The following is a 15,469-nucleotide window of genomic DNA, read 5'->3' on the forward strand; positions in this document are numbered from 1 at the left end:
CGAAATAACCTACAAAACTGTTGTAAATACCAATTGTTTTAATTAGTACGTCATCTCCAATAATTCCCTTTATATATATATATATATATATATATATATATATATATATATAGTGGTTATATTATTTTAATAATATTTAAAAATATTATTAAAATTAAAATAATATTTTAAATATTTTAATTTAGAAAATAAGCGCAAAAATTGTTGGAAAAAAAATAATTTTAATTTTGATAATACCTAAAAAAGTGTTGCCATACTATATCGTACCTATTACCACAATGATAACCATCGTATACTGCATATATATATGCGATTTTTTAACTCATCATTATATTCATTTCACACAACACCATTGCATGAACTCTCTCCAAATACTACAAGACAAACAAGTAGGCAACAAAATCCAATCGGCAACTCCATATGCTTTACAATCATTAAGTTCAAATTTTGGAACTTCATTTCCGTTGAAGGAGTCATATTCATATGGTCATTCCATTTCATTGCTCAATTTCGTTTACCGTATGTATATATAATAATAATATTTTCCTGTCAAAGAACAAAACATATATGCACTTCCAAATTGTTTCTCTATCTGTCGGCGTTGTTTCCAATGTAAAACCCTTGACATTACGTAAAAACAAATAGAGCTTATGCTACTTATAAATAGCGAAAATCAATTAGGATGATCGATGATCAAATCAACTAACTACATACTCTTGAAATACGTATATCTCCGCACTTCCAAACATTTTTATTATTATTTTGAATCTAATTAGATAACTATGAATATTGGTGGTTATCCATCCTCATCACCCGTGTGGTCTGCTAAACTTTGTGGCTGTGGAGGTGACGCTAAAACATGTAATAATCATTATAAGCTTTATATATACCTTTGCATGATTAAATGTCAGCTTGAATTGTATATATTTTGCTTCTTGCGATATGAATATGCTTAATTTAATTTGTTACATACATATTTATTTGTTAGTATTTTACAGAAAAATAAGGTGACAGTTAAATTTTTAAAAATTTTGATTTTGTATGAATTAGTTTATTAAAAAAAATAGTAATTTAATTTTTCAAAATAACAAATGATGAACACCTTATCTCTTTCTATCTATTCATTTTGAAAAATTTAAAGATAGTAGTCTATTTATAAAAGATCATCACATAGATAATAATTTTTGGAATGAAACTTCACCTGTTTTAGTAGGATTCATAGTAAATAAAAAACAGTTGATAAATATTATAAGAAAACTCAGAAGATAATGAATATTTTATTGTCGGAAACCTACATCGTTTTCATGCTCATGTGACAGCAATGGAACACACACTACTATATATAACGAAATATATGAACAATTTCATTTTGTTTCGTAATATTTTGAGAAAGATATATATGTGTCCACCTCTATTTGCTATTATTGAAGACCTAATTGATATTTTTCTTTTTTTTTTTCAAAGACTAATTAATCTGAGTTCTGAAATTAAAATTTTTGAGGATGTAATTATCACTTTATTCTTGATTGAATTATATGTCTCCAATTTTTTAAAATAATTATTAGAATAAATAATTTATTTGAAATTAATAATAATAAATTCAATGCAGGTTTGATAACTTGCTGTCTACCCTGTGTCACCTTTGGGCAAATTGCAGAAATTGTGGATGAAGGGAAGAGTTGTAAGTATAATAATTAGATAAATCCACTATGAGTAATTTATTTATATACACAAAATATCTCTAGCTAATTACATTGTTTTTTCTTTTCTTTTGTTGAATTTCTGTATGTAGCATGCGCTTCACAAGGGTGTGTATATGGGTTACTGATGATTGTTTCATGCCACTGGATCTATTCATGTGTTTATAGAGAGAAACTGAGAAAAAAGTATGGGTTAGAATCTGAACCTTGCTGTGATTGCTGCGTTCATTTTTGCTGTGATCCATGCGCCTTATGCCAAGAACATCAAGAGCTCAAATTAAGAGGCCATGACCCTTCCAAAGGTACCTCTCTATCTATATGTATAACAATCGTCATCGTCCTCGTCATCGTCATCATCTCTTACATTGCAACTCTACTAGTTAGTTGAACAAAAAATACCGTAATACTATATATAGAGACAATAAATTAAAATTATTTTATTTAATTTATTATTTATAATTTTACGTATATGCAACTGAGTTTTATCTTTCTATTTTCGTGGAAATTAACTATGTTGTTGTAAACAAAAAATATTATATATGCAGGTTGGATTGGACCACCAACTACTAATCAACCACCTATGCCTCCTACCATGTATAAATGATCCACCAGCATATATCAAGATCCACTGGATATATATTACTTTTCAGAATATCTTTAAATAATATTTTGAAATGTCTATTAAATCATTGGTTAAGCAAAGAAAAGAAAAAGAAACAAAATTTGAGACTTATTTTAACCAACGTTTAAGAGATATTTCAAGATATCATTTTAAAGGAGTGTTAATAAAATAAAATAAAATAACGCAATTTTTTCTTATTGTATATCATCTTCTTGTAATGGATCGTAAGAAGACGTCTTCTTGAGGACGGAAAATTTCACTAGTATTTCTTTCTTTATAAAATCTTTATGCGCATTCATACACGTATACCATAAAGTCATAAACTATGCATTTAGTTTTTGTGTCAGTGTCACGAAATATATGTAAAATAACATACATTGCTAGCTAGCTAGCTAGCTCAAATATATATAGTGGATTATTTTATCCTTTGTTTCTGATTGACTATCACGGTATAAGTAATTTTTTTTTTTTAATGATGTTAAAAGAACATTTGCAACTCTATCTATATGTGTCAATTCTTGTGACCTCCACTCACTACAAAAAAAATAAATAAATAAATAAAAAATATGCTGAATATCATCAGATTTAACGACGAATATTATCGATAAATTTAGCAGTAAATTTTTCGATAGTTACAAATAAAAATTTGTCTTTTAAATAAATTACCGTCAGATTTAAAATTCTAACGACAAATAAAAGCGCAAAAATGAATTTTATTAGCATCGAATTTATTATCATATTTTTTTCAGACGGTAACAGGATTTAGTGAAACGTATCATTTAGCTAGGCAATGACGAACACCTTACCGTCGAATTTTTTCGCCAGTAAATTCGACGGTAAATGTGAGATAAATCTCAAACGTAAAACATTTTTCTGTTACGTCTGCAAACTCTCTCTCTCTCTCTCTCTCTCTCTCTCTCTCTCTCTCTCTCTCTCTCTCTCTCTCTCTCTCTCTCTCTCTCTCTTCCATTGAAAAAGGGTGCGCCGCCACCACCTGAAGTTGCCGTCGCTACTGGTAAGTTACATTGTCATCACAGATCAGCACGATGTCGTCACTACTGCTAAAGTCTTCGTGAAAAGCCTCTGCTGTGCCACCGTTGTTGGTGTCTCTTGCCATCGATCGGAAGTCGTCGCCTTGTTGCTATCACCGCGGTTGAGGCCTATCGCGCCAAGGTGAGGTTGTTGTCCATTTTTTCTTTTGGTTGCTTGTTATGTTATTAAACCCTAACTCTATCACTGTAGGTTTCACTACTGCCTCCTGTCATCACCACCACGCTTCTACCATTCTACAGCCACCATCAAAGGTAAATTTCTTAGTTTTGTATTTTTCATATTTTTTTATTTGTTTAGAATTTTTGTTAGGTATTTTATTAAATTATTGATTAAATTTTTTAAAGAAGTGTGCGATTAGGGTTTGTTATATTAATTTAGTGTAATTAGAAATTAAATAATGTTAGCTTAGGTAGGGTGTAATTTAAGATTTTGAGTTAATGGTATTTTGGATGATTGTCAATTTTTTGAGTTTATTGTTGTCTAAGTTAATTATTTTTGAGTTAATTAATGTTGATTATTGTTAATTCTCTGAGTTAATTTTAACTTGTTAATTTTCTAAGTTAATTATTGGCTTATTGTTGATTGTTGTTAATTTTTTGAGTTTATTGTTGTCTAAGTTAATTATTTTCTAAATTAATTTTGCTGAGTTGATTGTTATTAATTTTTCTAAGTTTGTTATTGACGGGCAGAAAATTGCCAATTAAGAATTTATAATAAGAACAACGTTGCAAATACAGTTCTTAACCGACGAAAATTCCGCTTATCAATTTAGAAAGAGTTGTCACAATTTAAGAATAAAATACTGGGAGTAAAATTCCCAAGTCGTCTCCCAACGAGTTGACAAAAGAGTGCTATTTTATTGGTCAGAAATTTTTCCGAGAAATTTTAGAGTTGGAGAACAGAAAAATAAATGATTATAAATTAAAGCAATGAAAATTAACAAGAGGTTTGTGTAATTGAAATAAAGAAGCCTTGACCAGGAGAAGATTAATCGGAAGTTCTATCCTTGTTGAATTTTCCAAAGTGTAATAGTAAGAGGTTGTTGTTTTTACTTAGTTAACCTTTACCGAATAAAGGAAAGTCAAGTAATTGAGCCAACTCTAATTCACAAGTCCTAATCCTCTCCTATGGAAGGATTAGCGTTAGTGACTAGAGAGTTAGCCAACAACTTCCAATTGCAAATTAACACTTGAGTATTCCAACTCAAGGGTCTCCTATTAATCAACTCCAAGGTCAAGTTAAGAGCCTACTCCATTGACATGGATGCCAATGTCGCAGACATGTAAAGGGAAAAGAGAAGAGACATGGTAACTAAAATTAAATTAATAAAAGCTAATTTTGGAGTAATAAATTAAGGAAAGATGATACTCAAACCAATAATAAAATTAAATGTAAAAATAATTCTTGCATTAATAAATTTAAAAATCAAAGATATCCATATGTAAATCTGAACGGGGTAAATGGGTGATAAAAGAGTAAGGAAATAAGGAAACAAACTAGAATGATAGAAACTTCAACGAAGGTGGTAACTCTTCTCAATATCCAATTCAAAAGCATAAAACTCTAAAACTATGAATGTGAAGAACTCTAGAGAAAGTAGTATTTTCTCTCTCTAAGATCCAAAACTAAAAACTAAAAACTGTGTAAATGTGAATGTGTCTTGAGTCTCTGCTTGCCCCCTGGCTCTAGTCTGTGTTTCTGGGCCGAAAACTGAGTCCAAACTCAGCCCAAAATCGCCCCCAGCGTCTTCTGCGATTTCTGCACATGGCGCATGTCACGCGTACACGTCAGTCACGCGTACGCGTCGATGGTCTTCTTTGCGTGTCACGCGTATGCGTCAGGTACGTGCACGCGTCACTATGGAATGCGCCAAGTCACGCGCACGTGTCGTTCCTCGCTGGTCAGCTCCTTAGTTTCTTGTGTTCCTTCTATTTTTGCAAGCTTCCTTTCCATTCTCTAAGCCATTCCTGCCCTATAAAGCCTGAAAACACTTAACACACAGATCACGGCATCGAATGATATAAAAAGACATTAAAAATACACAATTTAAGGGCGTAGGAAGCAAGTTTTCAATCATAGAACAGAATTAGGAAGGAATTGTAAAATCATGCAAATTGTATGAATAAGTATGCAAAGACTTGATAAAAACCACTCAATTTAGCACAAGATAAACCATAAAATAGTGATTTATCAATCTCCCCACACTTAAACACTAGCATGTCCTCATGCTAAGTTCAAGGAGATCAAAAGAATAAATGGGGAAAAGTAAGACTCATGCAATGCAAGCTATGCATGTGAATGCAACTATATGTTAAGATGTTTCTATCTACTTGGTTAAAAGTAAACAAGTTCTCCAAGACAAACATAAATCAGATTCCACTAATTCAAATCACACAATAAAAGACAAGTAAACTTGTAAGAAGATAGCTCATGAAAGCAGGGAACATAGAATCAAGCATTGAACCCTCACTGGTAGTGTATATGCACTTTAATTGCTCAAGTGTCTAGGGTTACTCCACTCTACTCTTCTCTAGTCATGCTTTCTAAAACTTTGTTTTTCATCTAACCAATCAACAATTATTTATAGTGTACAAATGCAAACATCATGAGGTCTTTTCAAGGTTGTAATGGGACTAAGGTAAGGGTGAGGATATATGTATGGCCAAGTGAGCTATAATATAAATCTTTGACTAACCTAAGTTCTCACCTAACATACACACACTCTATATAATTCTAAAATCATGCCTAGCTACCCAAAATCCCACTTTTTCATCACATACTCATGTATCAATTTATAATTCTGTTACATATGCATTGATCTTTTATTGAACATAGCATTAGGATGGTTTTATCCCCTATTCATTTATTTCTTTTTTTGTACTTTTATTTTCTTATTATTTATTTATTTATTTATTTATTTATTTATTTATTTATTTATTTATTTATTTATTTATTTATTTATTTATGAACATGAAAGCAAACATAACATATCAATGCACATGATTTTTCTGGTCTCACATGAGTATGCACCCAAGTTCCCAATATTCAAATAAAGTAGAAACATAACACATTCCCATTAACCCAGGTTCCCACAATTCCCACACTTAGTTAACACACTATCTTAAGCTAATCAAAGATTTAAATCAGGTAATTAATTGTTTTTCTGCTTAAGGCTAGTGATGTGGTAATATAAAGAACAAATGGAGATTAAAAGGCTCAAGGTGGCAAACAAAGGTAATTGAAATGGTAGGCTATTTGGGATAAGTGAGCTAATAACAAATGATGGCCTCAATCATATGTATGCATGCAAATATACTAAATAATGGACATATAGAATGGAACAAACTATAGATTGCAATCATAGAGAAGAAAACACACAAGAATAAAAATCATGGTTAAATAATGTAACCATATAATTAAGCTCAAAATTTCACAGGTTGTGTGTTCTTAGCTCAAAAACCATGTTCCAAATTAAAATCTTCAAACAAGTTTAACACAAAAAAATAAAAAAAATTAATTTGAATTAGTGAAATATTATAAAATAGGATCTTGAAAAGAACTCATTACTTCAACCAAGCAGAACATATATGCAAGAAATTATTATCATGCAATCTATACTATCTAACAAAAGAAAAAGTCAAATGTTGGTGTTAAGAGAGAGATTATCTCCGGAAGTCAGGGACTGACCTTCGAACACTTAAGGCTTGGCACGGTCCTCCGTGCCATCAGTAAGGAGCAAGGTAGGGCTGGAAGCATCGCCTCCACTGTCTGGTTTGCCATGGCTCTCTGTGCTACTAGGTGAAGGGGAGTCCGGGGTGTCCTTCTGTTCCAGAGGTGGGTGCTTACTAACAATGAGCTCTTTCAGATAGTTGTATCGGCGCTTGTTGTGGCACTCCAATTGCTCCATTCTCCGGTCTTACCAATCGAACCTCTCAAGGATCTGAAGGAACATATGATGGGTGGATGGTGCTTGTGGTGTGGATGATGGTAGAGTAGAAGAAGGAGGAGTAGCCAAAGATGGGCCTGGAGGCCGGCTAGCAGAGGGAACTAGGAGTCTGATGTACTTCCCATTCGGGATATACTGATCGGCCCTTGGGATCATGGTCTTGGTATCCCCAGCCCTATAGGAAACACCTGCTGCAGAGACTAAATCTGAAACTAATACGGAGAAAGGCAGGTTACCCGCAATCTGCACGTGTCCTATGGCCTGCCGGATGTGGCGAGGCAGGTTGAGAGGTTGCTCTGTCAAGATACACCAGATGAGAACGGCCATGTCCGCTGTGAAGGTGGACTTGTGAGTGCTCGGAAAGATATAGTGGGACATAATCTGTGCCCACACGCGAGCCCCCAAGGTAAGTGATTGGGCTGAGATGCTCTTGTGTTTTGACCGGTACTGCCCATAGATCCAGGTGTTGCCAGGTTGGGCTATAACTCCAAGGACACTGGCCCAGCCGAACTAATACATCTGGCACTTAAGAGAGGCCTCTTGATATGCATCCAATCCCTCTGGGCTAGGTGGAAGATCCAGTGCTCTTTGTATGGCACTCTCGGAGATAGGGACTTGCTGCTGACGAACATAGACAGTCTGCAGGGTAGGCGAGTAGAAGTTGGAGTAGAATTTAACTACCCATGATAAGTTGGCCTCCCGCGGCTGCCTCCTCAAAAATCCCCACTGTCTCCTCTCGATGCGGGGCTCCACAAAATCAACGAAATGTGTTGGAACAATGAGTAGATGCTCATTATTGTAATTCCTCTAAGCTAGGATAGGAAACATCTACTCGCAGTAACGGTTAGTGAACCGTGTGGAGTCCCGTGCGAAAAAGGCTTTCTCTGCTTAATCAACTTTAATGATCCTCTTTACCCGCTTTGTTGGCGGCTTGACTCTGGTAGATGGTGGTGCCTTAGCCGGTGCTCTCTTGGTTCCTCTCCTTGCTGGTGTCTTGTCAGTGGCCTTCTCTTTTCCTTTCTTGGTACCCATTCCTAAAGAAGAAAGAAAAAGGAAGACTTTTAAATATATATAACTAAAAATCAGAGGGAAAAAATTCCAAGTGATAATGAATGCCAATGAAAATATGATAGCTTAAATACATGGTAGCTACAACATGTAGGTAAGACATCAATTAAGAGCAAGAAGGCAATTCATAATAATTAGATGCAAGAGGGTAAAAGCATGCAGGTAATAGGCATGAGAAGCATAACTCAAGCATTAATTATGAAATGTGCCAAATTAAAAAGTACTTGTATAATGACAATTGTGAATGATAATCCCAAATACATATGGAGTACAAGTGTTGTGAAAATGAGGCATTAAAGTGTAAGAGTAAAATAAAATAGGATTCAGAATGCCATGAGAGCATTTTCACAAACACTTGATGTGCAAGTTAAAATAGGAATGAAAATAATGGATCCAAATGTATATGAGAGCCAAAATCATATGTCAATTGTCAAATCACTCCTCATAGTATCCACAAGCTTTATGATAATAAGGTAATGCCCAAATAGAACTCCAATACCAACATAAAAATGCATGAAAAAAGAATGCAAAAGAAACCACAAATAACTAAGCTAATAAAAATTGAGAGGAAAGATAAATTACTAATATGCAATAATGAAAGAAGAATGAAAGAGTAGATGGGAGGAAGAAAAGAACATGAGCTAGAAGATGAAAAAGGGAGGTAGAAAGTAGTAGATAGTAAGAAGGAATAATGAAGAAAGAAGGAAGAAGAAAGAAGAAAGAATTAGGAATGAAAAAGAAGTAGGATTTGAGAGCGGGAAAGATAAAACCTGAGCGGCGTACTGTGTAGGTGAGGCGGCGCATGCGACGCGTACGCATACAGCACGCGTACGCGTGCGTCGCGCAGAATGGATAGTGATGCGTAAGTGTCTGGCACGCGTACGCGTGCCCTTGGTCGTGCGAATCACGCAAAAGCAGCCCCACGCACGCACAACTCTCGGGTTGAACTGCACTGGAGCCAAAAAGACATTTGACGCGGGCGCGTCAGGTACGCGCACGCGTGGATAGCCACATAGTGAAACTGACGCGGACGCGTACGCGTGGGTAAATTTGTGCCTATAGCACAGTTCCAGCGCGAGGTCATCACAACTTTCTGTTCAAACACTCATTTACGCCGAATTCCAGGGTCACGCATACGCGTCATGGACGCTTACGTGTGGGTGGCTAACAACGCAAGCGACGCGCACATGCGTGAAGTACGCATACGCATGGGCTTGTTTGCGCGTAGAGCATGGTTCCAGTGCCAATCCCGCATAACTCTCTATTCAATTCCTATTCTTTTCGCATTCACAAGCGACGCGTGCGCGTCCTGGACACTTGCGCGTTGAATGCGTTTTTTTTATGCAAAATGCAGGTGATTATGCAGAAATTATGAATGAACATTGATAAAAACAAAATAAAATAAAACTAGGAATGAAAAGGGACGATCATACCACGGTGGGTTGTCTCCCACCTAGCACTTTGCTTTTACGTCCTTAAGTTGGACGGTCTACAAGCTCAATCTTCTTTTGTTGGTGGATCCTCCAAGAGGAAAACCTCTAGCTCTTTGTTGTCCTTCATTTTCTCACCATGATACAGCTTCAAGCGGTGGCCATTGACTTTGATGAATTTGGAACTTGCAGAATGACTCAGGTGGAATACTCCGTATGGCTCTGCCTTCTCTACTCTATAGGGGCCTTCCCACCTTGATCTCAGCTTGCCTAGCATGAGCCTCAACCTGGAGTTGTAAAGGAGAACTAGCTCCCTAGGTCTGAACTCTCTTTGCTTGATATGCCTGTCATGCACAGCCTTCACCTTCTCTTTGTATAGTCTGGAGTTGTCATATGCTTCGAGTTGAAGGTTCTCCAGCTCTGCTAGTTGCAGCTTCCTTTCAGCACCAGCCTTCTCAAATCCCATGTTGCATTCCCGTACCGCCCAGAAAGCTTTGTGCTCCACCTCCACTGGGAGGTGACAAGCTTTGCCATAGACTAGGCGAAATGGACTCATTCTGATGGGTGTCTTGTATGTTGTCCGATAAGCCCAAAGCGCATCTACAAGCCTGGTGCTCCAGTCTTTTCTATGAGGCTTGACAATCTTCTCCAGTATGCGCTTTATCTCTCTGTTAGACACATCGGCTTGCCCATTGGTCTGAGGATGATAAGTTGTTGCTACCTTGTGAATAATGCCCATGTTTCTTCAGTAGACCAGTCAATCTCCTATTACAAAAATGAGTGCCTTGATCACTCACGATTGCTCGTGGTGATCCAAAACGACAGATAATATGATTTCTAACAAAGGAGACAACAACATTAGCATCATCAGTACGGGTAGGAATTGCTTCCACCCATTTAGAGACATAATCAACAGCTAACAATATGTATAAGAAACCACTAGAGTTTGGAAATGGACCCATGAAGTCAATGCCCCAAACATAAAAAATTTCACAGAACAACATAAGTTGTTGGAGCATCTCATCCCTCTTAGGTATATTCCCAAACCTTTGGCATGGGAGCAAGATTTACAGAAGGCAGTAGCATCCTTAAAAAGAGTGTGCCACCAGAATTCATAGTCTAAAATTTTTCTAGCTGTTCTTTGAGGACCAAAATGTCCACCACTCTCAGAGGAGCGGCAGGCCTCTAAAATTGACTGAAATTCTGATTGAGGAACACACCTTCTAATTATCTGGTCAGCACCATACCTCCATAAATATGGGTTATCCCATATATAATATTTGGACTCGCTTTTCAGCTTGTCCTTTTGATGCTTAGTAAAATTGGGAGGGAAGGTATGACTAACTAAATAATTAGCTATAGGTGCATACTAAGGAACTACCTCAGATATTGCATGCAAGCTATCAAATGAAAAAACATCATTGATAGGAGTGGAGTCACTCTTAATGTAATACCCGGTCTAACCGAAATTAATTAAATAATGAGTTAAATAGGAGCGAATATGGTTGGAAGATTTGGCAATTGGAATTTGATAATTTAAATATGATATTTGGATTCAGTAAATTTTTCTGAGTCGGAAAACATAGTTTTCTGCGTAAAAGCGCGCAGTAGAATTTTGACCGGCAGTATCGGCTAAGATCTGTCTGGTACTACAGTTGAGGAAATTGATTATGAGTAAACAAGATTAAGGAATGAGGAATTATAATTAGGGGAGGTAGAAATTTTTTAAAGTGTGATTTAGAGCGCTAATCTTAAAGGGTTTTGGCCCAAAATTGGGCCAACGGACAAAAATAAGTGAACCGGGCCTAAGTGGGCCCAAGACCCAACATATATAAACATTAGTTATGAGCATTTCAGCTCATTTTACCCTAAAAGGAAGGGTTGGGGCGCTGATTTGGGAAGAGAGAAGAGAAGAGAGAAAACCTAACTCTCTTTGATCTTCAAACTACCATAACTTGAGCTACGAAGCTCCGATTGACGAGCCGTTTATGGCCACGCGTCGTTCTTCTCATCCTCTACAATTCTATCTAAGTTTTGTGGTGAGTATTCCATTCATCTCTGCGCAGTTTTCGAAATTCCCCACTGTTACACGTTTTTGGGTAGTTAGTGTTGAAATCTTGTGATTTTGGGTGTTTAGGGATACTCCAACATGGATTCTAAGTGGGTTATATCCCTACTTCATATGGGCTGAGGTAAGAAGTGTGCAAACCCTTGTGATTTTTCATTTTTATGAGTCCTAGGTTGATGTATGTATGTGATATTGGTTATGTTAGTGTATTTGGTGATGTTGGTGCACAATTGGGAGATTGGTATTGCTTGAGGAGCTTTGGTGAGGCTTGGAGCTAAGGTTGGTGAAGACTTCTAAAGAAGAGGCTCAATTGGTTTGGCTACAAGAGATACGATTTAAGTTTCATTTAAGTACCGTGTGGTGTGATGAGAATTTCTAGGCTAGATGCCCCTAGGATTAAGTTTGGATTGTGTAAATGGTTGGTGCTAATATGCATAGTTGGTATGTAATATGAATTTAATGATTGGGTTGAGAATTGTGTGGCCTTGTATGCTTGGTGTATTGAAAATTTGATGTATTGGGTAATGAGTATTGATTTTTGGTTTATGCATTTAAATTGTGAAATTGGGCCGGAGGCTGTGAATTTTGGGCCGAAGGCCGGAAAGAGGTAAGGAAGGTAAGTTGACGTGTGCATTATATGATGACACAAGTGATTGGATAAATTTCAGATAATGAACATATGAATGATTGGGTTGGTTATTGAATAATAAGGTTTGGGGAGTTAGAGTGTGGAATTTGGTAATTTTGGGTGAAATTATGTAGATGAGGTATGTTTGGTTTTGGTTGAGATATATTATATGGTCATATATGTGATTATGATTATTGATGCCTTAGCTTGATGGTATGATGATGCATTAGAGATACGTATGTTGTGATATATGCTTGAGGAGTGATTAAGGTTGATTTGTGGGTGAAATCACGTGATAGTGAGTATGATATTGATTATGTATAATGATGGTTGATTGGAAATAGTGTTGTTGAAATTTGGCATGAGGAAGAGTATATGATATGTAAATGTGTTTGAGTTTGAGCCACTTGGGTGAAGTGGGTTAAAATGGTGGGATGATGTTTTGTGAATTGTGGTAAAATGTTAATGTGTGAGTTGAGGAGGTTTGATGTTGATTTTGGTATATTTTGATTGATTTCAAATAAAGGGATGAAATTGGCATGTTTTGGTTGATTTTGAAAAGAGTTAGAAATGGCTTGTTTTGAAAATGGCACTTTGTGGTTTTGTGTGAAAACATGGTTTTTGGGCATACTTTGACGGGACATAACTTGAACTGAGGATTTTCGTTTTGTGCCAAACTTATTTAAAAGTGAAATTGGATCCGTGATGTCCATTCCGTTCGAAAAACGGGCGAAAAACGATTTAAAATGAGAAAGTTATGTCCGTCGGAAGATTGGGGGTTGAATCTGTGAATTTTGCAGCTTTTAACTTAGAAAATTTTTAGCAGAATGACCCTCCACGCGTAGGCGTACTTGGCGCGTACGCGTCGTTCTTCAAAAAGGCACCATCCACGCGTGCGCGTGGTGTGCGCGGGCGCGTCGATGCGCTGCACCAAATGCCCAGCCATTTTTCCGAGAGTTGTGCCAGAATTGTGCTAGTTTTGGGCCTGGGGCGCAAGTGCACCCACGCGTACGCGTGGCTGACGCATACGCGCCGTTTGGCTATTTTTCAATCCGCGCATCCACGCGTATGACGCTTGCGCGTCGATGAGTTTTGTGGCCATCCACGCGTGCGCGTACGCGTGGCCCTGTTTTCATGCCAAAGTTAATTTTTGAGTTTTAAAAGCCAAATCTCATGCTTCTAAGCCTCCGATCTCACCCCTTATGTATTAAATCATTATGATATGCCTAGCAATGAGAAAGGAGCTAGGGGATGTGGTAACTTGCGAGTGAAGCAAGGGGAAAAGTTATGATCAATGATAATCAAAGATGATTATATGAGATATGGAGGATGACGGTGGAAGTACCTTGTATGCCATGAGCCAAAGGGCTATATTTATTGATAAATGGCTGGTTCTTGATTGAACCATGAGCCGGATGGCTGAGTTATTTCTGGGTTATGGCAAAGCCATTATTGTTTATGGCTGAGTATAAAAGCATATATGATTAATGAATGAATGTGTTAAATGGATAATAATGGAGAATGTTGAAATGTGATGTGTGACCCCGGGTAGTAGGCAGTGGCGTTGTCCACTTGCTCCGGGTATGAGACGGGAAAGGATGTTTATGATAAATGAGTTAAATTATAGAGTTTTGAATAAATGAGTATTTGTGATACCTGGGTAGTAGTAAGAGTGGTGGTTCATCACGCTTGCTCCAGGTTAATGTTTGAGATTTGATAACAATTATGATTGCTTTTAAACTGAACGAATATATGTTTTGAGATCCTGGGCAGTAGCAAGGGTTGTGGTTCGTCCCACTTGCTCCAGGTCAGAGATTGTGACGCCTGGGTAGTAGCGGCAGTAGTGGTGAATCCACTCGCTCCATGTTGAGCTTTTAGACACCCGCCTGGGTAGTAGCCGCAGTAGTGATTATTTCACTGGCTCTGGGTTGAGCGGGCAGAAGCAAGGGGGTTGTAGCTCAAACCTATTTGCTCTGCAAGGGGTGTTTCTGTCCAATGGTTAGCTACCAGGACATGTCGGGTTGGCTATATAACCGACAGATGATATCATCAGCCATAGGGCAGGCATTCATCATTTGCATATGTTTGAATTGTTTGGGTTTGCCTGTTTGTTTTGGATTTCTACATCATATATGCCATGTTACCTGACTATGTGCTACTTGTTCTACTTGTACCATATTTGTGTATTACTTGCTTGTATTGCTTGTGTTTGTACAACTGAGAGGCCCCTCATGCTGGTGTCGGTGGATGTTGAGGGCTGTTCTTGATGAGATGAATTGATGATGCGATTGCAAGATGATGATGATTATTGAATGAGATAATTTGAACTCCCTGGGTAGACGCAGTGATGTGGTTTCACTAGCTCCAGGTGAAGGTATGATGTATTGATATAGAATTGTTGAGATAGAACAACCGGTGATAGTTTTGCTTATGATTCTGAGTCTGATTCGTGGAAGAGTCAGCGAGTTGGAAAACATGTGAAACATGAATTAGATTTAGCACTCCCTTATGACAGTTGCCTATTCATGGATTAGCGAGAACCTAGGATGGATAATTGGTGAAGAAGTTTAGGATGCTTAGTGAGTTTTTATTGCAGTGCATTGTATTTATTTGACACTTTTACCGTACTGGGAACCCATGGGCCCGGGGTTCTCATTCCGTATATATCTCTTGTTTTTCAGAAACAGGTCCAGGTGCTCAGAAGCGAGTTGTGGGTCGTCTGAGAGACGGCGAAGATCTTTATTTTCTCTCCTTTGTGTTTTGATTAGAATCTCTCCACCTTTGTTTTGAAAAGATTATATTATATATTGAACTCTTTTGAATTTGCCTATAGAGGCTCTCATGTTTCCTTCGGGAGAGATTAGGATATACTGTTGTCAACTACTTTCATACTGTATCCTAGCCAGCCTAAACTTCGCGGGTCGCGACTAGTGACTATTTACCTATGTTATATA

General features: G+C 37.1%; 1 protein-coding gene across 1 annotated transcript; it reads left to right on the forward strand.

Annotated features, from left to right (window-relative positions):
* The first annotated feature begins 763 nt into the window (after window positions 1-763).
* Window positions 764-2,745, forward strand: LOC112778686 (cell number regulator 7-like). The gene is made up of 4 exons (XM_072227567.1): window positions 764-861; window positions 1,610-1,681; window positions 1,793-2,002; window positions 2,246-2,745. Exons 1-4 carry the CDS (start codon window positions 783-785, stop codon window positions 2,302-2,304), a joined length of 420 nt encoding a protein of 139 aa, XP_072083668.1. The 5' UTR covers window positions 764-782; the 3' UTR covers window positions 2,305-2,745.
* The last annotated feature ends 12,724 nt before the right edge of the window (window positions 2,746-15,469 follow it).

Source organism: Arachis hypogaea, chromosome 19, assembly GCF_003086295.3.
Source record: "Arachis hypogaea cultivar Tifrunner chromosome 19, arahy.Tifrunner.gnm2.J5K5, whole genome shotgun sequence".
Lineage (NCBI taxonomy): Eukaryota > Viridiplantae > Streptophyta > Magnoliopsida > Fabales > Fabaceae > Arachis > Arachis hypogaea.

What these genes read in the sequence shown, in the direction of transcription:
- LOC112778686 (XM_072227567.1), top strand. Translation starts at nt 783, where the DNA reads ATGAATATTGGTGGTTATCCATCCTCATCACCCGTGTGGTCTGCTAAA. An exon ending in TGGAGGTGACGCTAAAACAT is followed by an intron (nt 862 to 1,609) that starts GTAATAATCATT and finishes AATTCAATGCAG; the next exon opens with GTTTGATAACTTGCTGTCTA. An exon ending in AGGCCATGACCCTTCCAAAG is followed by an intron (nt 2,003 to 2,245) that starts GTACCTCTCTAT and finishes TTATATATGCAG; the next exon opens with GTTGGATTGGACCACCAACT.